The sequence below is a fragment of the Cheilinus undulatus genome, linkage group 4 (assembly GCF_018320785.1).
Source record: "Cheilinus undulatus linkage group 4, ASM1832078v1, whole genome shotgun sequence".
NCBI lineage: Eukaryota > Metazoa > Chordata > Actinopteri > Labriformes > Labridae > Cheilinus > Cheilinus undulatus.
In genome coordinates this window covers 53768152-53792575 of record NC_054868.1, presented here as the reverse complement: position 1 = coordinate 53792575, position 24424 = coordinate 53768152, and the positions used below count along the sequence as shown (strand labels likewise).

Below are 24424 nucleotides of genomic sequence, written 5' to 3'. Positions count from 1 at the left end.
AAACCAGAGCAATAACTAGCCCACTAGATTTAATCTGGAATAAAATAACACTGATGAATGACAGGACAGAACCATGGCTCCTCAGTCCACACTGCCGGTTCAATGAAGGATTGATGTTTAGACAGACTGTTGTTGATCCTCAATCACTCTGAGTGGCTTTAGAGGAGACTGGGAGAGAAACCAAGGATCTTCAGTTGATCACATTACAGAACATTGAGGCTGAAGTCTTGCCTCAGCTAATGCTCTGGTCAATTCAAGATTCATTCCATGTGTTTCCTTCATCGTTTCACTTATGCACCTCAGAGTATTTGTCTTTTCATTTCTCTGTTCAACTAACTCACTCAAACATTTATCATTGAGCCTCTGTGTTTCCATCATCATTTTACTCATGCCCTCAACAATCTTTGTATTTTCCTTTCTTTGTTCAGCTAACTCACTGAAACATTTATCAGTGATTCTCTGTGATTCCCTCATCATCGACCCTAACATGCACACCATCATTTCATGATTTGATCTTTCTTCCTCTCGCCTCATCCTTCCCTCATACACTTGCAACTCCAATCCCCTTCTCTCCTCCTCTCTCTCCTCCCTCTCCCTCTTCCTCTCCTCCTCTCTCTCCTCCCTCTCCCTCTTCCTCTCCTCCTCTCTCTTCTTCTCTCTCTCCGCCTCTCTCTTCCTCTCCTCCTCTCTCTCCTCCCTCTCTCTCTTCCTCTCCTCCTCTCTCTTCTCTCTCTCCCTCTTCCTCTCCTCCTCTCTCTCTTTCTTCTCCCTCTCTCTGTCAGCCTGGTTTTGCACTATCAACTTCCTCATCTTCTCTTCGTATTCTTGCTTTATTTTCCTCTCATGTTCTTCTTTTTCTCTGCGTGTTTCTTCTTCTTTCTCTTTCAGGATCCGTTGTTTCTCCTCTTCAATCTTCCTCTCAGCCTCCTGGAACATCTCGTTGGTGTAGTGACTCCCTCCGTTCTTCTGGACCATATTTCTGATCTTCTGGAGCAACTCAGTCACCTGGGAGCGATCTTTGCTCTTGTTGTTGAAGACGTGGTACTGGCCGCTACATCGGGCCACGAGCTCCTGCAGATCTGGACTTTCATCCAAGAACTCTTCGATGGTTGAATCAAGCTGGTCCCCCCCAGTAAAGAGAACCATGGTGTATCTATCTGCTGCCTGACCAAAGGCTTCTTGAATCTTCTCCACTGTCTTCTTCTCTTCTTCAGTGAATCTGCCCACCCTGATGACCACCAGGAACACATGGGGACCAGGAGCAGCATACATGATGCACTGTTTGATACCTTTCTCTATCATCTCTTCATCATATCTGGTGTCGAACAGGCCTGGAGTGTCGATAACAGCGATCTTCTGTCCATCCACTGTACCTCTGCCCTTAGAACACTCCACAGTCACAGAGGCTGCAGAACACTTTGACTCAAAACACTTCTGACCCAGGATGGTGTTTCCTGTGGCGCTCTTCCCATTGCCGGTCTTCCCCACCATCACCATCCTCAGCTCCTCGTTATTCATCCTGATTCCTGCAGAAAACAAAAAGAAAAACTGGTTTGTCAGGGGCAAAAAAGTCTCTGCTATGTCCCTGATAGCTGTGGGATCTCTGAGACAGATCTGGGCTAAATGTATCTGTTCTGTCTTATTTGTCCCCATCTGTGACTCGGTGACCAGCTGTTAGCATTTGGCTGATAAGTGTTTCACATTTTAATGTGCAGATTTCTTTTTGCAAACCTTCCTGATAACAGACTGAATGTTCAGAAGATCATCAATCAGCTGGTGCAGGATTCCATGTTTGTAACGGACTGTACAGCATAGTCAGTAAATAAATATGACTGGTTAGATGTTACTTAAACTGAAGACAGCCAATCAAAAGCTAAATGTTTATCAAACCTTATCACAGAGGAGCAGAAATGAGAACCAGAAGGGAGAAATTCCCCTGACACACCCAGTTCATCAGAACCTGAAAACATTTATAAAGGACACATTAATGAAACTTTGATATTTTAATTCATGATCAATAAATATCAATAATGTTTTATTTTATTGTCATTCTGAGTCACTAATAAATGTGAATGAAGTACATTTTCATGAGGAGAACTTTTATGTTTTTAACACTAGAATAATATGAACCAGTCTGATAAAGGACCAAATGATTACAGACAGCTGCAGCAGGTAGAGTCTGAAGGTTCACCTGAACCAAAAAAGTTAGGACGAGGTACCCTGAAATGGTGTATGAACAGTAGTAGAAGAGGAAATGAAGGTTTAACAGAATCTCTCAGTGAACACCCCCATCAGTGAATAACCTCTAAACCACAGATGTCTAACCAGGACTTACCTGAGCTAGTAGCCATGTCTGGACTGTCCTCAGTGCAGGTCAGGTAAAGGTAGATCAGTGAAGAGAGGATGAAGATGTCACGTTCAGAATCAACCCATCAGTTTGACCTCACCCAGAGATGATTCAGAGGTGTTATATTGAGTTGACAGCCCCTCCCTCTGCTCTGAGAGTTCAGCAGACAACAGCCTCTCTACTTCCTCACCATTTACTGGAAACAGCTGCAGTTCTTTTAGGTTCTCCATAGTAAGAGTGGAGTATGGCTCCCTCTACCTACCAACAATAGAAAACCATGTCTTAATCTTACCTTCATTCAAAGAAAGTTCCTCGTCTGTCTGCTCAGTGCTCAGAATATTTCCCAGAAGTCTTGGGGATCATCAGGATGTTTTTAGTCAAATGTGAGCTGAGTCTTTATGTTCTTGTTTCTCAGCAGTGGTTCTGTTCTTGGCACTCTCCCATGATGCTGTTGTTGTCCAGTCTCTTTCTGATTGTTGAGTCATGAACTCTGACCTTAACTGAGTCAGTGAGGCCTGCAGGTCTTTAGATGTGGTTCTGGGTTCTTCTGGGACCTCCTGGATGAGTCGTCCACGTTCTCTTGGAGTCATGTTGGTAGGTCGGCTTCTCCTGGGAAGGTTCACCACTGTTAGATCTACCAGCAATCTTCATACATTAATTTACATCCACTCTCCTCTGTTGGTCAGTTGTGGAGAAGTGGGCCCCTAAGTCTGTAGCTAGTTTCTGTAGTCCTGGTCTCAGTGTCCTCTGTGGTCTGGTTGGCTGCTGTTAAGATGTACTCTCCACCGTTACAAGCTCCAGGATCAAACACTGTACTGAAAAGTTACAAGGACTGTTTTAATCATGTCTGACTTGAATCTGCAGCATCGTACTCACTCATACATCCTGTAGTGTTAGGGTTTGTGGTTTCCTGTCACTCACAGGCTGTGAGAACTCAGAGCACAATATCTGTCTACTGCTGTAACACCAGCCTGTGTGTGTGTCAGTGCACTTTTAAAAAAGAATAATTGAGAAAACTCAAAATTTTAAGGCAACCTTTTGCAGTAAGATTTTTGAGTTGTGTCAACGATTTGCTATGTCATTGTCCTAAGTGACATTTCATCGTTGTACCAATTACATTTACGTTGTTCTGTGATTGGTCACTATTATTAATTCTTCATTTTGCCAATATAAACATGTTTATTTGCTCAATAGCGTCATTCATATAACTAGCAAAAGCTAATTAACTGCACGATCATTATTTATTTACCTGCATTTCAATAAATACACAATCCTAAATGGTGTTTCCATACTTTTATTTTACTTAACTGTGCAACACTGTAACACTTTGGTGATAACACTGTCAAGAATGACACGCCTACCCAGAGGAATACCACAACAGGTATGAAGGCATTCATTGTATAAAAAAAGGAACACTTAAAAATCTGGCACATCGTCCAGGACAACAGCCTCCTCCAAAATCACAGCATGTTCTGCATCATAGCTGATGAAGTTGGTGCAACAGCTTCCTCTTCACCTCACTTTACTCTCAGAAAAATGGTGCTCAGTTATAACCTCTAAAGGTACAAAAGCTTGTCACTGTGGCAGCACCCTAAAGATACAAGTATAGGGTACAATTTTAGGGAGTACAATTTTGTACCTTTACATTATGTACCCAAAGGTACATATACTGTACCCATACCCTTAGATTTTGTACCTTATGGGGACCATCTAGCATATAGCCATCTATGCATCTAGCCTTTGACCATGGAGAGGACTGGTTTCATCTTCTGGTATCCCATATGTAGATCATACAAATGCTTCTCGATAGAGGATGCAGCACCTGCTAGAATTAACAAATAAATAATCACAATCACCAAATGCTGACTCCAATTAGACTGCTATTATCAGAGGCTGAAATACTATGTTATTTGCCCTGGAATTTTTATTTAGAAAAGATACAAATGCAACTGATTTGGCCGGGATTTAAAAAGGCAAAACTTATCTTGTTGCAATTTTTTAAAATCATTTTAAAGTGAAAGATTACAAGAACATTTTTATGATTATTATGGTAATAATCTATATTCATCACAAGGACATTTGTATCACTGACATAATTTCAATTCTTTGTTATTTTTATGTTGGAGGTTTTGTTTTAAGATCAATGGTAGATGTTATGGTAATTATTTAATGCCAACGTAACCACATGATAAACTGACTAATTAGAAAACAATCAATAGATGAATCTATGAAATAACCATTGACAACCGAAAGCCCAAAACACACTGGCACTGTCAAACCCACATCCAAATGACCGCCCCCATTACTTTCTATCAGCACCGGAGCATTTTAAGCCACTGCTCTATTCCCGGTGCAGCCGGCTGCAGCTGGCAAAGTGTTTACCTGAGAGAACCGCTTTGGGTTACTGTTGTTGAAATGACAATTGATGGCATGGCAACTGAGGTGTGTCATATCATATAACACACTGCAGTGGTCTGCTGTTGGTGTTTTGGGCTTTAGCCTTGTCCCAGAAACATACAGTTACATGTAATTGTGCAAAAAACATTTCTAATAAATACATGCAGCTATATCAATCCACTCACCCCTGGCACATATCTGCAACAAGTTCTTGCAGCACTAGGAAACTCTTGGTGTTTGGTACCCAAATTTCTTTTCACTTCCTTCCACTTTGTCAAGAGTTCAAGGTATCTAAAACAAAATAATAAAGCAAAATAAACATTCATTATCAAATGATAAAATAAATATATACAATAAGTTATTCATGATGTTTTGAAATCACAATATCAAAAGATACCCATATATAGTTATATTGATCCAATAAAATATTATGCATTGCTGTGGGTTAAGTTACCCAGCAGTGTATAAAAAGTGCTAAAAGTATGTGAATTTTTTACTTTCTATAACATCAATTAAGAATGAAGATTAATGACACAGTATGATGCTCTAGAATATCATTTTTACAAATACACTAGGAACCATTATAAACTTACCCTTCTCAAGCCAAACGCTTCTTGAAGAATTCCCCAGGATCTGGTCATACTGTCCTACAAATACAGTTGGCCTGAACTTGGCTTGCTTCTTGAATGAACCAGTAAAAGAGTTGTGACACCAAGTGTTCTGTGATGCCAGACTGTTGTTTGCCATCTACTCCATGACCTACAAGAATGATCACACAGAAAGGGAGAGAGAACTGTCATTTTTACAACACACATTAAAGGTTAATTTATCACTTCTTTCGTAAATGTAGGGTTAAATTGCCATGTACTAGTATGAGTATTATTTTTTCTTGCTTAACTAAACACCTAACAGACTTTACTGACTGGAAGACTGTTGATCTGGCCAATAAATCAAAAATATGGGATATTGCAGCTTGCATTTGTAGCTGCTGTTGTGGTGTAACTGGTGACCGTGTTAACCAGTGACTTACTTGCTTTACATAAATGCATCACGGACTTTCAGCTGGTGTAAACGACTAAATCTGTCCCAACCGGTATATTTAGCCTAAAGTACACCAAGAAAGCACTCTTCTGATATGAACTGGGTGAGAAAGGGTAAACAGAGCGAATTCGTGGGGAAAGTTTCTGTTATTAACATCCGTTTGGCTGAAAGTCACTAATTAACACGGTCGCTATTTACAACGTAACATCAGTCCGTGCAAATGCTACGTTGAATCAAATAAAAAAGAATCTGCGACCAATAAACAAACACTGCATGAGCACGGAATGGCAGGACACACTCTGACACACTCTCCTGTGGGAGGCGGAGAGGGAAACACACGGGAGCTTCACTCATTTATTTAAGTCACGTTAGCCTACAAGTAAACAAACACGCCAACTGATAGCCTGCTAACAGTCCGATGGTCGACAAACAACTCTGATAAGACCCACATATTTAACAACTGAACCAGTAATGCAGCAAAGAAGCGTTACATTTTATCAGCCGTCTACCACACTGGTGTAGTTTGTAGCAAAGGGCAGAGTCAGCTCACCTGTCTGCATACACCTCTGTAAACAGAGATACCACTGCGATGACGTCATCACAACTACGTAAAATAACGTCACAAACGATCCAGATAAACTACAGTTTCATTAATTTTAAGACGTAAGAAACTTTTAACAACCGATTTAAAACAGTAACAACATGAGAGGGGATATTTTAAATAACGTGTAGTCCTTTACTCATCAGTTCTCTACAATCTAACACAATAATAAGTTAAAGCTCTCAGAAGTGTACCCTGAGAGGACATTTTCTGTCACACAGACACAAAGGTACAGAAATGTACCCTCAGGAAGCATTTCAGTTAGCCAGGCTATGAGCTGGCATTTTTTTTAGCTTGCTAGCTAGTCACTATTCGACCAAGCTACGCAAATAACAAAAAAAACTAAAACAAACAAAAAAAAAAAAAACCCTGAAAACCTGTAGATAAAACTTAAAACCTACTGATAATTGTCACAAAGTCATACCTGCTGCCATGGCCATAACTTATTCCTTTTCACTGCCTGAAGCTTAACGGCTAACTTAAGCTAATATCTAGACAATGCTAGCAAGCTCTTCAGTCACTCGGTTTATTCAGTTTAGATAAAAATGGGCTTCATGGAACATTTAAAGAATTAAATTCACAACTTTAAGTTTAAACTGAGGTGCACATTATTGGTCTAACATGTATTTTCTAGTTAAATAATAGCTATTTTAATTTTCATGTTAACACAATTAAGAATACAAACTCTGGTGAATAGATTGTCGTTGTCTTTTTAACAGTGTAGAAGAATACCTCAATATAAGTGTTACGTTTACTCAGCCCTTGATTTATTTTCAGAGTGTAACCTCTAAACCACAGATGTCTGACCAGGACTTACCTGAGCTAGTAGCCATGTCTGGACTGTCCTCAGTGCTGGTCAGGTAAAGGTAGAGCAGTGAAGAGAGGCTGAGGCTGCCACACTCAAAGTGAAACCGTCAGTTTGACCTCATCCAGAGATGATTCAGAGCCGTTATATTGACTTGACAGTCCCTCCCTCTGTTTTGAGAGTCCAGCAGACAACAGCCTCTCTACTTCCTCACATTTACTGGAAACAGCTGCAGTTCTTTTAGGTTCCCCAGAGTAACAGAGTGAAGTTTGGCTCCCTCTACCTGCCAAAGATGAAACACCATGTCTTAATCTTTCCTTCATTCAAAGAAAGTTCCTCCTCTGTCTGCTCAGTCTTCAGAATATTTCCCAGAAGTCTTGGGGATCATCAGGATGTTTTTAGTCAAATGTGAGCTGAGTCTTTGTGTTCTTGTTGCTCAGCAGTGGTTCTGGTCTTAGAACTTTCCCATGATGCCGTTGTTGCCCAGTCTGTCTGTGATTGTTGAATCATGACTTCTGACCTTAACTGAGTCAGTGAGGCCTGCAGGTCTTTAGATGTGGTTCTGGGTTCTTCTGGGACCTCCTGGATGAGCCGTCCACGTTCTCTTGGAGTCATGTTGGTAGGTCGGCTTCTCCTGGGAAGGTTCACCACTGTTAGATCTACCAGCAATCTTCATACATTCATTTACATCCACTCTCCTCTGTTGGTCAGTTTTGGAAAAGTGGGCGGGGCTGATGGGTAGCAAGGTTAAAAAAACCCTGATAAACCTTTATTTTCCAATCATTTTTAGGTCATCAGTATTTGTTGAAGTGTTAGGGGTTTGATTCTGTGACCTTTGTATTTAGAACAGGTCTAAACTCGACTCTCTGGCTCTTTGACCACATTTTCTTCAGGACTATAAAGTTGATCTGACCTTGTCTCTTTGACGTTAACTCTGACTGAATCCTACCTGTCCTCTCTCATGTGTTTCCTTGTGGTGACAGCATGTGGCTCTGCTAGCTTGCCTGTGTCACGTTCACCTGGTTTACAGCTCATTCAGGAAGTCTGCAGACCCGGTTCCCTTTATTCAGTTTTATCCTGATGCTCCAGTCGATTAAATTCATCTTCATCCTCATCCGTCTACTCTCAGTCATGACAAAGAAAAAACAGAAATATAGGATATTATTTTCTACGTTTATTCATAATTAAAATCATAAATATCACACTGACATCAATCTACAAACACAGAGAGGTTAGAGTCTCCTCAGAGTAAAACTCATGAAATACAGATTAGAGATTTTATTTTGCATCTCCAGTCAGTCTGTCCTGTTTCTCTCTGAGGAGTCTTCATCTCTCCTCTCCTCCATAAAGTCCAGATCAGTGGAGGCTGCAGTGATGGTTCTAGAACTTTGTCCCATCTCCTCCAGGATCTATAGAGCTCAGTCAGAGGGACCATCAGGTTCTTGGTCTCCTCTGTCACCAAGGTCCTTCTGCCGTGATGGTGACCAGGTCTAGAAGAGTCCTGGTTGGTCCAGAGTTCTACATGTGAGGATTCTGGAGGCCACTGTTCTCTTGAGAACCTTCAGAGCAGCAGAAATGTTTCTGTGCCTGTCAACAATCCTGTCCCTGCAGCTCCTCTGACCTTTGACCCTTAGTTTCTGCTCTGATATCATTGTCAGCTGTGAAGTCTTCTCTAGAGAGGGGCGGGGCTTTAGAATCATGTCCAATCAGGTTAATTTAGCACAGGTGGACTCCAATCAAGGTGTAGAAATGTACAACTCATTTATTTTTTCATGACCAGCTCTTAAAAGCACTGTTTAAAAGAAAATTAATAAAAAAAACAAATCAAAGCCAACAAATCTGTGCCCCCTTACAACAATTTGAAGATAAATCATTTTATTAATGTTTTCTAAAGCAGTCAGAAATTTCTGTTTTTCTTTAAAGGTTCAGAACATGGGTCACATTTTTTGTAAAACTTTGTCATAGAAAAAACATATTTTAAAATATTAAGTTTTTTATTTCTTCTGCAGTGTGTGTTTAAACTATTAGGGGTAATTCAATAAATAAGTAAACAAAAATACAAAATCTATTTTTGTCAGTTTGGTCCAAAGAATGAAATTTCCATGTTTTATCAGCAGCGTCCCTTTGTGTATAATAATTACATTTATCCATCATAACACTCAACAATATCACACATTTTACCAAACTTAAAGATTCAGGACTTTTAAGAAAACATTCAGGGCATCAGCCCTTCTAGCCAGCCCATGGCTCGGTCTGTGACCTGTAGATATCCTCCACCACACAGGATTCTCACATCATAATGGAAAAACAGGTTTAAACACACTGGGGATGACAGATTACAGACATTTTTAAAAGCACCTGCCACAGTTTTTAGGAGACGTATCCTGTTAACTCTACTAGAAGAATTAAGTTAGAGGGCTGCGTTGGGAGTGGGTTCAAACGTAACTTTCGCTCACACTAACTCTGTTTAGACAGGGCTGCCAACTTGTGAGAAAACCTTGGAGTGAGACTTTGTGGTGTGCGGGGCAAATGTATGGTTGGCCCAGTCGGGGTTACCACCACACACCCAATATATTTATTTATATTAATATTTTATGCATCTTCCTATTCAAACCTACCAATGTATGCTTTGTGTTTGTGTCCCATAAAAATGGGGTCCTGGTATTAGCAGTAAGAACCACTACTCTGTAGGCCTTACAGTACACAGTCTGTGTACATGTTTATTGTGTTCAGGTCCCTTCACAATGAGTTCTCCAAAAAACAAACATGGAGGAAGAACAGTCAAGTGGCCATTGGAGAATTTAACACATCCGAAACGCAACATTTTGCTGGAACAATTTAACACGTAGAAAAACATAAATTGGCATTTAAGCATGTAAAAAATTTAAATAATAAATAAAATAATAAATAATAAAGTGCAATTAGGATTTGAAGTGCTTGTAGCCTTCTTTGAAGCCTCGATTAGGTTTGGAGAGGGCTCCCACTTCAAGCAGGGCTCCAGGTCAGCCATTTTTATGGCCACAATGGACGACAGGGATCCATCCAGGGCCAAGCTGTTCCTTGTCTTAGGGTGAATCCCATGTCTACCCCTTAGCCCTTATCTTAGCCCTACCCCTTGGTTTTGCGCATTCATGTCAGGTGAAGTGGTGTCCCAATTCTCTTTTGAATCAAGGGGTACGGCTAAGGGCCAATGGCTACATAGACCTTGTAATGAAGATTTTTCGGGACCACACTTGAAACCGAGGGGTATGATGAATTTCTCCTGCATGCACTGCATTCAGTTGTGAAATGGCACAACAGATTACGAAGGAGGCGCATAAATAAAAAAATATTTTTGGCAAAATGATTATAGAAAACAAAACAATTTTATTTTCTCATATATTCAATCTTTAGCCACCGAGGATTGAAGTTCATTGTATTTTTGGTGTCCACGCATATAAACGAGGGTTGTCAATTGTATAAATATGTGGAGAGGATCGACGCAGTATGAACGAGATGGTTGAAGCTTTATAGTCACCTCTGATGACGCAGCTGTTTATCTGCAATGTGTGATGATGAACTGCATGTTATGTTTTTCTTTTAACCCTTAGAGCTCACGGGGCATGGATCCGTGCCAGAGGCACACCCCTTTGTAAATTGCTTGGTAACTTTTAAACCGTAAGTCATAGGCACTAGCTTGTTTTGTCCTCTGAAAGCTCTGTGTTGTGCCTTTCTATATATGTGCTCCATGCATTCGTAGCTCTTACAGAACATTTTCTAGTGAGCCAGAACTTGGCTAACTTCCTGGGGCCTCTGAAGACAGGGTTGTTGTAAACAACAAGAAGTGACACAGTTTAGAAAAACGTTGATAACTTTTGAACCATACGTCGTAGATGCTTACTCTTTTTTTCATCTGAAAGCTGACCATTTTTCCATTCGTTTGCTACCATCCGTATTCCTTAAGGACGCCGTTCTAGCGAGCCTGGAACTTTGGTGACTTTTCAGGGTCTTTAAAGATTAAATCCACGGTGTTAGATCCAGTAATAAGCGTCTTTTTGTCCATTTTTAATCCGTTTTCGATAGTTTATCTTGGCTTCATTCAGTGGATTCCACCATATTTGTTAAGGGCAACGTTTGAGACGTATGAGATGTAATGCATTGTGGGAGTTGTAGTCGACTAGTTGCTTCTCTACTGCTTAAAGGAATGTATAACTGCAAAAAAAAAAGCGCATGGACTTTTTTTGTATATATGTATATACACTGCCTGGCCCAAAAAAAAAAAATCGCCACCAAAAAAAGGTCACACACTCTAATATTTTGTTGGACCGCCTTTAGCTTTGATTACAGCGCGCATTCGCTGTGGCATTGTTTCGATAAGCTTCTGCAATGTCACAAGATTTATTTCCATCCAGTGTTGCATTAATTTTAACATTGATGATGGGAGAGTCTGACCACTGTGCATAGCCTCCTCCAGCACATCCTAAAGATTCTCAATGGGGTTAAGGTCTGGACTCTGTGGTGGCCAATCCATGTGTGAAAATGATGTCTCATGCTCCCTGAACCACTCTTTCACAATTTGAGCCCGATGAATCCTGGTATTGTCATCTTGGAATATGCCCGTGCCATTAGGGAAGAAAAAAATCCATCAGTGGAATAACCTGGTCATTCAGTACATTCAGGTAGTCAGCTGACCTCATTCTTTGGGCACATAATGTCGCTGAACCTAGACCAGACCGACTGCAGAAACCCCCTCGTTAAATCCAGGTGGTGACTTTTTTTTGGCCAGGCAGTGTATTTTGAAAACCGTTTGTCAGAGAATATTTATTTTTTCACTGTTTTGTCCCCAAGAGATGGTAGAACAAGTCTGTGCAAAGAAAATGCTTTGTCACTATTGTTTACTGTGTGTTATCAATGAAAATCTTTGAGTTTCAAATTCCATTTTTTTTAAATTTTGTATTTAGAGTACTATAACTTTTCCAAAACATTGAGCTTGGCCCTGGCGGTGAACCCAACATTCAACTCTCTTCCTGTTAGAAATACAAGTCCGGGTAACAGAAATATAGTCTGAATCAAATTCACATCAACATGACATGAGGTTGCTCTGTAATCTCCCTTTTTACAAATTAGTATTAGTCATAGTTAATTATGAATTACAGGTAGCACTTCACTACAGCTCAAACAAATGATCAAACACTGACCTGGCAAATGGTTCGCCTTTTCTTTAAAGGTGATTTCAGCTGGCTCTTGGTCGTGCTGGAGGGCTGTAGGCACCATGAACGTCGAACACAGCTTGCGGATGAAGCTGATCTTCTATAAAACAGCAATTCAGAGAATCGCATCTGACTCAAGGTGTACTGCTAGATGAAAAAACACCCCACAGCAGAAACATATCCCACCCACCCTTTATGCCCCATCATGTAATAAGAATACAGATGGCTGCTCTCTCTGGAGAGGGAGGTTGAAAGCGGTGATTCTGGCATGTTGGCCTGGAGAAACAGGAGATACACCTCCGTCATGGGGTCCGAGAGCGCCTCCTTGATTCTCCTGAACCGCAGCTGTTTCTCATCTATGAATGAAAGCTAACAAGACTGTCCATAACACAAGTATATAGTTAACAATACTGTGTATTTGTTTGTTGCTGCATGATGAAATGATGTATGATAGGCCATACTTGCAGATTTGAAGTAGCTGGCCAGAGGGTCACACAGCCTCAGAAAACGGGTGACACAGGTTTCAAGGCTTAATCATCAAACGGAGACATGCTGGAGGATCTCCATGTACTCTGCTTCATGGAGCTCACAAAATTCTGTGGCAGACATTAGATTTAATTTCTTTGTGTATTCCCAAGTGCATTTCACATTTCAATAATAGAATTGGTGTTCTTAAATGATTTATTACCTGCCAAGTACCCTTTGCAGTTGGTGCTACCTTTGAACCAGAAGGCCACATCAACAATCATGTCCTCCACATCAAATTTGGATACCTGGAAATTAGAATGGCACAGATACCAGGCCCAGGTGTGCCTCATTCACCCTGACAATTCCTTCAGCTCCACCCTGCCAATCAGCCCTTGCAATAGCCAAACATAGTGGGAGAGGGTTGTCACAAAATTACATTAAAGTATTATTAAGTCACTCACCTCTAAGGCCCCGTTCACACGGAAACAAATTCAGGTGCATACGCAAAAGTTGGATCGGCGTTTCATCCACACGGAAACGGCGTTTCGGGTGACTGTAAACGATACTTTTTGAAACCGGGTCGCAGAGTGCATAAATCCGTATACGACTGCTGTTTCGTCTCTCTGTGGATGCGTATCCGCATATTTCTTGAAACGATTACGTCACACGCTACGCTACGCCCTGTAGCTCTTCTAACGTGCCTGCGCGGGTCCGACCAAAACAATTAAGGCTGACTACAGGGTTGTCTTCATGCTGCAGAAGGTACTGAGCTTGTTGTGGCTTTTACAGCAAAATCTTTTGCTCCTTTACCACCACGAAACGCCCAAACCATATGTTTGAAAATCCAATGCGGAGAACAACCAGAAGGGCAACTAGAAGAAAGTTTTTGTTCGTTTTCTGTGATACTCTTCTTCTACTTTGGTGCATTTCCATGGCAGCGTTGCAGCGCCATTTACAGGCTTGGCATATGTACTACAGCGTTTTCAGTGGTTTCGTTTTTGCGCGGATATTTCCTGAAACGATTCTGTCTTTACGGAAAATTTTTCCAAAACGAAACGGCATTATAGTGATTTCATTTCCATGTGAACGGGGCCTAAGAAACCCAGCCCAGCCTGTTTAGCCGTGTTGTGCACCACGTGGCATGGGCAACCATGAATGTAGATACCGGCGTTTTCTTTCAGGACTCTGGAGGCGATGGAGTTGTGTGCTCCCATGTTGACAGAGGCATTGTCGACAGAGAGAGCAACAAAGTTGCGCCATGGAATGTCCTTTTCTTGCAAGGTGGCATTCATCTGGTCAAAGCTCTCCTACTTAGATTTTTTACTACTTGAATACAGGTACTGCAAATGCTGTGAAACTGCACCTACATGGAGCATCAAAGAATTATAACTAGTGGATGAAACTTTCACAGCATCCTGCTGGTTTCAAAATAAAACAGGAAAAGAAATACATATGAATTAACTGTCATACATGACGAAGATGAAAGATGGAGAACACGGTGCATGTTGTAGTGCTGATAAAGGAACCTTGGAGATGAAGAGGATGTGAGACAAACAAGATTTACAGATCCATCAACGTTATCTCTGAGCTTCAGTAATCTAGGACAACAAATAAATGATCTTAGATTAAATAACAGAGCTTACCCCACTTACAGAAAAGGCTCATAAACCATAAAGGCTGTGATATGAGAGAGAACAGTCATCAAGTAACTGCACTGATATTTACTGCTGCACTGTCCCAGGTTAATGTTCTCAGGTGTGATAAACAAGAGCTAAAGTACATCTACTGAGACAGTTCCCTCTCTACAGCTGCAGAACACACTCTGTAACATCTGACCCAAACATGGCTGAAACATCTGGTGAGTCACAATATCTGGTTCTGTTTAACTGACTGTTTTTATTGGTGGAACAGTCCTCAATGCTCTTTAATCTCATTTTATGTCAGGGTACAGCAGAGCAGGAAATCTGCACCTGCCACTGGCCAAATACCGGTATTTTTCTTTTTTTTTTTTTTGCAGTGTTGGGTAAATTTGCCCACCCTACCAACTACTGGGGCGGGTAAAAAAAAAACAGTAACCGTAACAACAAAGCCATTTTGTGACAGTATACAGCATAACCTGAGTCCCAGTTTTCTGCTTGTTCCCACTGACTTCATGAGCAGAGCCCAGCAGACCTACATGCTCCTGAAATAAATGTAAATGATGTAGCCTCTATCTGTCTTCTTCAAATTTAAAAACAGAAGCTTCAATCCTGTCTCCTCCATCAGCCGAAGCTCCTGTTTTAAGGTTGAAAAAATTGTATTCATTTTCAGGAAGCAGATATATTTGAAAAGGGGGAAAATAGGAAGATTTTTCTGAAAAAGCTCTCCTTTATTGTCTGAGTAAATAAGCAGGAAGCTCTGCACTACATAGGAAAATACAGTGCTGTGAAATTTCACTGCCTTGTTATGGTGGTGATGAGGGTTTAGAGATGAATTACACTCATCTACTCATTTATGATCAAATTTGACACATTATCATGACCACAGAAACACCTGAGAAACAGTGGCTGTGCAGTTCTGCTCTCGTTGTAGAGACAGGTTATTTTGTGCAGTAAATCACTGCTACAGTATTTTTGTGTTTCCTTCGGTGTCGTGTAGACGGAGACGGAGACAGAACAGAGCGGCGCTCTCGTGGATCAGCTTATGAACTTTTATCATTTTAAATTTAAAAAACTGTTCACCGGTAGACTATCCCTTTTCTGGTTTTATTCCTCACATGAATGTTTCTGACACCCTGCTCTACATCCTGTCATATTAATGATTGTTGTATGCTCTTAAATAAACCTCATTATTATTATCTTTATAAATATTAACACTATTATTAACATATATTATTATTAGACTTCTATTATCATTATAATAATAATAATTATTATTATTACCTTTATTATCACCATAACTATCATTATTATCAGTTATTATTATTATTATTATTATTATTAACATATATTACTAATAGATTTCTATTATTATTATTATTACTATTATTATTATTATTATTATTATTATTATAAATATTAACATTATTTTTAATTTATATTACTATTAGATTTCTATTATTATTATCAGGATTATTATTATTATTATTATCTTTTTATTATTATCTTTATTATTATTATTATTTTTTAAAACTAGTATTGCTGTTATTATCACCACATCCTGATCTACAGGAGTGGATCACATCCTCTCCTTGGCAGCCAGACTCTAGAAACAGGCACTACAATATCAATATCAACAAGTTTTAATAAATTCATAAGGACAACAATAAAATCAAAACTAAACCATTTTCCACAGGCTGTCCCATACATGGATGGGCAGTTTATTATTATTATTATTACTTTAATTATTATTACTACTACTATCATTATTATCAGTTATTATTATTATTATTATTATTATTATTATTTTAAATATTAACATTATTATTGACATATATCATAATTAGATTTCTATTATTGTTATTTTTATGATTGTGTAAAATTATTATTATTGATCATGTAAAAATGCTGACATGGCCTCTCAATAGTGGCTATTCAGGAATCCTCGAGGAATCCTGTGGAGGGTGCTCTGGGAGTATGGGGTGCTGGACCCCTGATAAGGGCTGTTCGGTCCCTGTATGACCGGTGTCAGAGCTTGGTCTGCATTGCCAGAAGTAAGTCGGACTCGTTCCTGGTGCGTGTTGGACTCCACCAGGGCTGCCCTTTATCACTGGTTCTGTTCATAACTTTCATGGACAGAATTTCTAGGCGCAGCCAGGGCGTTGAGGGTGTCCGTTTTGGTGGCCTCAGGATCAGGTCTCTGCTTTTTGCGGATGATGTGGTCCTGTTGGCTTCATCAGACCGGGACCTCCAGCTCACACTGGAACGGTTCGCAATCGAGTGTGAAGTGACTGGGATGAGAATCAACACCTCCAAATCCGAGACCATGGTCCTCAGTCGGAAAAGGGTGGAATGGCCTCTCCATGTTGGGAATGAGATCCTGCCCCGAGTGGAGGAGATCAAGTTTCTCGGGGTCTTGTTCACGAGTGAGGGAAGAATGGAGCAGGAGATCGACAGGCGGATCAGTGCGGCGTCTGCAGTGATGCGGTCTCTGCACGAGTCTGTTGTGGTGAAGAAAGAGCTGAGTCAAAAGGCGAAGCTCTCGATTTACCGGTTGATCTACGTTCTACTATTTGTTGTTTATTTATGATTTAGTGTTCAGGACAGAGTCTATTCTAAAATTTAGACTTAAGTCTTAATAGTTTGTTTCTGAAGTTTCACTACAACATTGTTTATCATGGAGGACAGCTCGGCTGTCATACTCCTCTCCCCCACCTCCCCCAGCAGACCACGCTGTAGAAGATGGCCGAGGCCACAACAGAGTCATAGAAGGTCTTCAGGAGTGCCCCCCTCAGCCTCCTAAGCAGATAGAGTCTGCTCTGACCTTTTTTATAAAGTGCAGTGGTGTTATCAGTCTAGTCCAGTTTATGGTTCAGATGAACACCCAGGTAATTATAAAATGTCCCTTCCCTGGATGTTCACTGGTGATGGGGGAGTGGGGGTGCCGACGAAAGTCCACAACCAGCTCCCTGGTCTTTTCAGCATTAACCAGGAGGTGGTTTCGCTGGCACCAGTCCACAAAGTCTTGTATGAGTATGAGTCGTCAGAGAACTTCTGCAGGTGACAGGTGGGAAAAGTCAGCAGTGCAGAGGGTGAAGACGAACGGTGCCAGAACCATTCCCTGGGGGGCCCCTACACTGCAGAGGACAGTCTGTGACACACAGTCCCAGGTCCTCAGGCTGGTACACAAACTGCAGCGGGTCCAGGTGTACAAGGACCAGCCGCTCCAGGGCCTTCATGAGGTAGGATGTTAAGACCACTGGCCTGTAGCAGCTAGGGTCCTTGGGATGCGGGGTATTTGGCACGGGTACCACGCAGTACATCTTCCAGAGGCGTGGCACCCTTTCCAGTTTCAGGCTCAGGTTGAACAGATGTCCAACGATCCCACTCAGCTGGTCTAAGCAGGACCTGAGGAGCCTGGAACTGAGGCCATCCGGTTCTGCAGCCCTCCTGGTCTCTATCCTCCTGAGCTGATTCCTCACCTGGAGAGGTGTGAGGGACAAGTTGGAGCAGGGGGGGCTGCTGCAGGGCTGACAGAGCTGGGGGAGGGGCAGATATCTCCTCAAACCTACAGAAGTAGGAGTTTAGTTCATCTGCCCACTTTTGATCCCCAGCTGCCTGGGAGTTTGGCTCCTGGTGGCCTGAGATGGTTTTCAGGCCTCTCCAAACTTCCCTGGTGTTGTTCTCCTTCAGCTGTTCCTCCATCTCCTTCCTGTGTCCGTCCTTCCCCTCCGTGACTCTTCAGCTCCTCTTTGTCTCCTGACTTAAAGGCCCTCTTCTTCTCCTGAAAAGAGCCTTAATGTCAGGATTAATTCAGGGTTTGTTGTTGGAGAAACACCGTACAGTCCTGGTGGGTATGGTGTTCTCCACACAGAAGTTTATGTAGTCCAAGATGCTGTCTGTTATACAGGACACAGCTGCTTGCCTGTTAACAAGGGGGTTGTATACAGGCAGGAAATGCTGCTAGTACGGCGCCATCTCGATAATTTTTAGGGCCTGAGCATGGAGTGGTGTGAGGACCCATTGTTTTTGCTCGAGACGTGTAATTTTCCGTCATGGTGTGGACTTTTGAGGCCCTTAACATATTCAAATAAAGCAAGAAACTTGGCAGGTGCATCCGGTCTCGCAAAGATATTGATATTTTTGGGGTCTCCAGCATGAAAACTACCAGTTTTCAAAGTTGAAGCTCCCTCCTTTGACTTTGTTGTAGATTCATGAAATTGTGTGTGCAAGTGCAGCTTGGTGAGATCTACAAAAAAAGCCTCTTGGGCCTACACTCTGTCTCCAACAGGAAATCCGCCATTTTGATTAAATATGCAAAAAAGGGGCTGTTTTGCCCTGTTCCAGGGGTCATATCTGGAGTAACTCCTCTTAGGGATTTCATCCGATCGACTTGTACTTCGGCACAGAGCTACATGAGACATGGATCATGAAAAGTTAATAGGAGTTTTCTCATTAGTCGAAAGGCATGGCGTTGGCGAACCCTCAAATTTGCATATTTTTTGAATGGAGACGCACCAATCACTGTGAAGTGAGGTTTATCCTAAATATAATCCAAATGATCGTGGTACAAAAAAAATTCACCCCCTGTACAGTGGGAGAACAATAAGACACTAGCTAATGAGACATGTTTGGTGTTTTAAACCAGGCTGTAAACCAGTTTATTTTGTGTGACAAAATCGGCTGTTTAACATGTGTGCAGACGAAACTTCCAGTTTTCCTGCGGCCAGCCTCAAGTGGACAGTCGCGGTATAGCAATTTTTTGCACTTGCGCATTGGCTTCATATTATAGGACTGGAGGTTGCTGCTTGGTGTAAACATAAACAAGCAGCAACAAGAGGCCGGTGCAATTATGGCAGGAGAGATTAGCGTGGATGCTGCTAAAGCGCCAGTTTTATCAGAACTTGACGACATTTCTTCATGAAAAGAAGAACAAAGAACAGCAGTGAGTTGTTTTCTTTTCAGAAAACACAAAAGTCGAGTACTTACATGTCTTTAGTCACAATGTTTTGCGTTATTCCTCCGTAGCTGCACACACGCAGCCTGATAGTTGCTCTGATTGGCCCGTAGAGATGTGACAGACAGAACGTTCATCCAATCACACTCCGAGCTTTTTTCAAATCCTCTGCCTTTTCCAAAACATTTCCTATTGAAGCTTTAACAGATGGATGTGTGAAACACATACATCTGGAGTGTCAGGTTAGATAATGTTACTGTCTGTTTGAAATGAACCAGTGTGTATTAGGCCTTTCAGAAATGAGGAAAAACTACATTGTGCGGTAACCCCCTTCAATTAAAAATTCAAGTCATTAAGGTATAACAAGACATAATTTGTTACCATGTTTTCATTAACTTTTTAATTTACTGTATCTTGGTTCAGGTTGTCTTGGCAAGTTGATATCAGGATGATGATGAACAAGAAATAAAATATTAATAATCAGAAAAAAATAAAACTAATAATTTGTGCTGCACTGTGCGTATGTACAAGGCTTAATAAAGTGTTTTATCCTTACCTCATCTAATACTGATATTAAACTGACCTATTAATGTTTACTGATTGTGGTGTTGCACTGATTAACTAGCATGATTAACAACACCAATCTCTTACTTAGACTGAAGATGATCCAGATGTGGTGGATAGAGAGAGGCTTCACAGCAGAGATGATGATGACACCCAGGGCAAAACATGAGAGCAACTGGCAGAACGGCCTCAGAAACCCATACAAAGCACCAGTATGATTATGGTGAGGTTGATGATAATGATGCTTGTTTGCTTTTTTAGCCATATGCACTAGCTTGTGCACTAAACCTTAATACTGCCATCTTTATATTTTGCTGATAACTTCAATCATGTGTACAACATATTTTTTTGTCACTCATCTAGATAGACCAGCATAAATGTTCCAGAGGAGACTGTAGAGAGGACTGTGGCCCCATTGCAGAGGAGGAAAAGTACCAGACTATTGTATCCAAGTAAAAGTACAGTTACTCTGGTTAAATTTACTTAAGTAGAAGAAAAGGACTGGTCTACACATCTACTCTGATAAAAGTAAAGCTACTGTGGTTAAAAATACTTAAGTAGAAGTAAAAGTACTGGTATATAAATCTACTTAAGTTAAAGTAAAAAGTAAGTCATTCAAAATTTTCTTAAAGTACTGAGTAGATTCTTTTGTCACTTGAAGGGTTTTCACAGTGAAATATGACCTGTCCTTAATGTGCAATAGCAAGAAGAATATCTGAACCTCTAACCAAGTTATTTGTTAAAATGTTTGGCCTAACCTAAAGTAAAATTCAGCATCTGTTTAGAGAAGAAATGTGGAATCATTGTCTCGCTGTAGTTATGTACTGACGACTGGTCATTTTCATGTTGTTGACTGAAAGCTCAGACCTCCTTTTGGCTTATAGTGTTTATTGATTTACTCAGTACTCAATGCTATTTAAAATGTAATTCACTCATAAAATTCTTAAATAAAACTACACAAAAAGCACAAGCACACAAAAGACTACTCAATTTAAGTAACTTGAGTGAATGTAATGAGTTACCCCCTACCCCTGCCCCATTGTCAACATAAACCACTTCAACCCAGCCTTTATAAGTAATACAGGGATGAGAACTCTATATACTGTACTGTACTATGTTGTTGAGTTTTAATGCACCTGGCATCCCTCACTTTTATACCACACAATCAAGAGGGGGGTAGTTTGAGACAGACTGGCACTAACTGACTTACTAGCTTGTTTGTTGGTAAGGTGCTTGAGTAAGCATAAATAGAGAGAATCAGTTTTCAGTTTAGTTTTCATTTTCATAAATGCTCTGGGTTAAGTTTTTATGCACTTGTAGTTGGCTTTGTTAATCCATTTTTTTTCTAAGTCTTTTAAAATGGCTTCTTGTTGTAATGATGTTGCCCTTTAGTGGTTTATTCAGGGTATAGCTAGTCAGTGTAATTCCAATCTCCACATCCTGGAAAATTGATGGGTCCTTATATTAGTGATTCAGTGATCTGTAGGCAGGGACTGTCCTGAAATGGTTCAGATCTTACTTATCAGAAAGGACTTTCTCTGTCAATCTTGGTCAGTTCTCTTCTGCACCAACCCCATTATGTCATGGGGTCTCGCAAGGCTCTGTTTTAGGTCCCCTACTCTTTTCTTCATCCTCTTCTTCCCCTACATGCTTCCTTTGGGGTCTATTTTCAAGAAACACAATGTGTCATTCCATTTTTTTGCTGATGACTTGCAAATTTATCTCCCCATGACCCCTAAAGGAAATTCTTTTACAGTCTTACAAAACTGTTTAAAAGATGTAAAATCATGGATGGAGTTAAACTTCTTATATTTAAATGAAAAGAAAACTGAAATAATAGTGTTTGGAAAATCTGAACTCCTGAATGGTGTTGACAGTGTTCTTGGTCCATTAGCCTCCTACTGTTGACCTTTTGTGCGTAACCTTGGTGTCATCTTTGACAGCTGCTTCAAATTTGACCATCAGATCAGTTTGGTGGTCAAGACCAGCTTCTTTCAGCTGAGACTGCTGGGGAAGGTCAAGCCCTACCTTCCTCCAAATGACTTAGAGAGGGTAATTCACATGTTCATCACCTCTCGCTTAGATTATTGTAACTCTTTGTATGTTGGTCTGGACCAGTCGTCTCTGCGTCGCTTGCAGCTAGTTCAAAATGCTGCTGCATGGCTTCTGACTTGCAAGAGACGTCGAGACCACATCACACTGGTGCTGGCTTCTCTCCACTGGCTTCCTGTCAGTTTCAGGATTGAGTTTAAAATGTTGCTTCTTGTCTTTAAGGCATTGCATGGATTGGCACCATCATATTTGTCTGAGTTGTTGCACCAACATACTCCAATCAGAGCACTGAGGTCAACACACCAGATGCTTCTTGATGTTCCTAGGTGCAGTCTTAAAACTAGAGGTGACAGGGCATTCGCTGTGGCTGCTCCTAGACTGTGGAACAGTTTACCTCTGAACATTAGAACTGCTGAGTCAATAGATCATTTTAAATCTTTGCTGAAAACTCACTTATTTGCACTGGCTTTTAATACAAGTTGAACTTGACATTTTGACATTCTCTTTGATATTGATGTTGCTAGATCAGTATGTGTTTCATGTGTTTTTGTGAGTCATTTATTGTGCTTTTACTGTTACGTCAAAACCTGTAAAGCACTTTGGTCAACTAAGGGTGTTTTTAAATGTGCTGTATAAATAAACTTTGACTTGACTTGATTAAAATCACTGCAGACTTATTTTTGTACGCTACTCAACTGGGTTATTTAGTTTACTGATAACTGTATGTCAAAACACCAACTGCATAGATTTTTTTCATCATGTTACATGAAACGTGTGCTGCCAGCTGGCTGGCCCCCCATACCGCTCATTAAATGTGCCGGTCTGTCAATGATTTCCGGGACACTTTTTCCCCCCAGTCCACCCCTGGTTACAAGGACCGTTTTCATCCTGTCTAACTTCAATCTGCAGCTCCTTTCTCACTTGTATCTGCTGTAGTGTTAGGGTTCCTGTCACTCACGTGCTGCGAGAACTCAGAGCACAACACATCTCTACCGCTCTAACCAACCCCAACGCACCTGCAGTATTTAAGAAAAGAACAGAGCGAGAAGCCATGTCGCCTCATGAGACTCACCTACGGGGGCCTTGTGTGGTCTGAAGAAAAACTCCCTCCTGAAGATCAATTTGCGTCCTCAATAATCCCACAATAAAAAGGAAATAATTCAAATCCTCAGAAGTGTGAAAGGTTACTCCAGCAAATGTAGTGACAAAATCCCACTAAGATATGGTTGAAAATATATATATATATTGTATTTGCAGCTCAGTCAAAAATGTATCAGTTCACTCAAAACGCCAAACTGATAATCAAATTGTCAGATTGAACAGATTACATGTAAAAGTAAATTCATCACCAACAAAAATGGATTACATGAACATTTCTGAATGATTCCATGGATGAAAAATGATGTGAAAACCAATTTTAAAGCAAAAACACATATATGTTAACATGAAAATCTTGGTACCAGAAAATTTAAAACAGTCAAAAAACAAAAAAACAAACAAACAACAAAAAAAAAAAAAAAACATTGAGTTGAAACCACAAAAGATAGGTTTTGGTTTGATTTAGTTCTCCACCCTGGACCACAGAAACTGTTAACTCTAATCAGCTAATGCTACCTTCAGGGAGCAAAACACCAGCATGGGTCTCCCTGACTTTGAATAGCCGTTGTACTTGTTAGCTTCTATAGTACTCTCTTTTGTAGAGGGGTTTCCTTTCCACTCACAAGTAGTAACGACCCTTAAGTGGTTTTTCCACTGATAGGTGTTATCACCGATCGCCCACAGAAGGTCTCAGGTGCACGCCAGTCGAGCCAACAGGTTGGAATCTGCAAGAGACCCGATGGGCAACCAGGGGCCCCTTTTATATACCTGGTTCCACTGACGTATCTTCATGGAAAGTCCCGTCCTTTTCAACTTTAGACAGTTCTTGGAAACTGAGGGTTCACCAAGTTGGCACCTAGTCCACTATCATAGTCTTTGAGGGTTGAGGCTGCACTCTCCATCGAAAGTAAATCCAAGAAATCCTTTAGCCAGTTCTGTATATTACAGCAGTCTGGTTTACGGGTTTTCCAGTTCATAAGTATTGTCCTTTTTACAGAAAGAAAAGCTAATGCGACAATAGGTTGTGTATTTCGACTGTGTGTATTTTCTAATCTATTTCCCAATACACACAGAGCAGGGCATTGTGGAATATGGACATTCAATATTATCTTTAAAACATTTATTACCTCAGTCCAAAAATGTTTAACCACTGGGCAGGACCACAATATGTGCATAAGAGTACCAAGCCTACCACAGCCATGCCAGCACAGTTCGGAGGCATTTGGATCTTTTTTTTTTTATTTATGTGGTGTAATATAAGCTCTGTG

General features: G+C 40.7%; 1 protein-coding gene and 1 long non-coding RNA gene across 3 annotated transcripts; both read right to left on the bottom strand.

Annotated features, from left to right (window-relative positions):
• Positions 1–594: 594 nt before the first annotated feature.
• LOC121507836 (GTPase IMAP family member 4-like) lies at positions 595–2628 on the bottom strand (the record flags this gene model as incomplete). Its single annotated transcript, XM_041784183.1, has 2 exons — positions 2336–2628; positions 595–1526 (listed from the first exon to the last, which is right to left on the bottom strand). Coding segments are annotated over exons 1-2 (948 nt in total), but the record flags the coding sequence as incomplete, so codon positions are not given.
• A 576-nt stretch (positions 2629–3204) lies between these two features.
• LOC121507837 lies at positions 3205–6470 on the bottom strand. Of its 2 annotated transcripts, none has more exons than XR_005991762.1 (3): positions 5338–6470; positions 4930–5035; positions 3205–4169 (listed from the first exon to the last, which is right to left on the bottom strand). It is a non-coding gene; the product is annotated as an uncharacterized LOC121507837 (long non-coding RNA). The 2 variants fall into 2 exon arrangements; XR_005991761.1 differs by having other exon boundaries at positions 3205–4172; positions 5338–6468.
• Positions 6471–24424: the final 17954 nt, after the last annotated feature.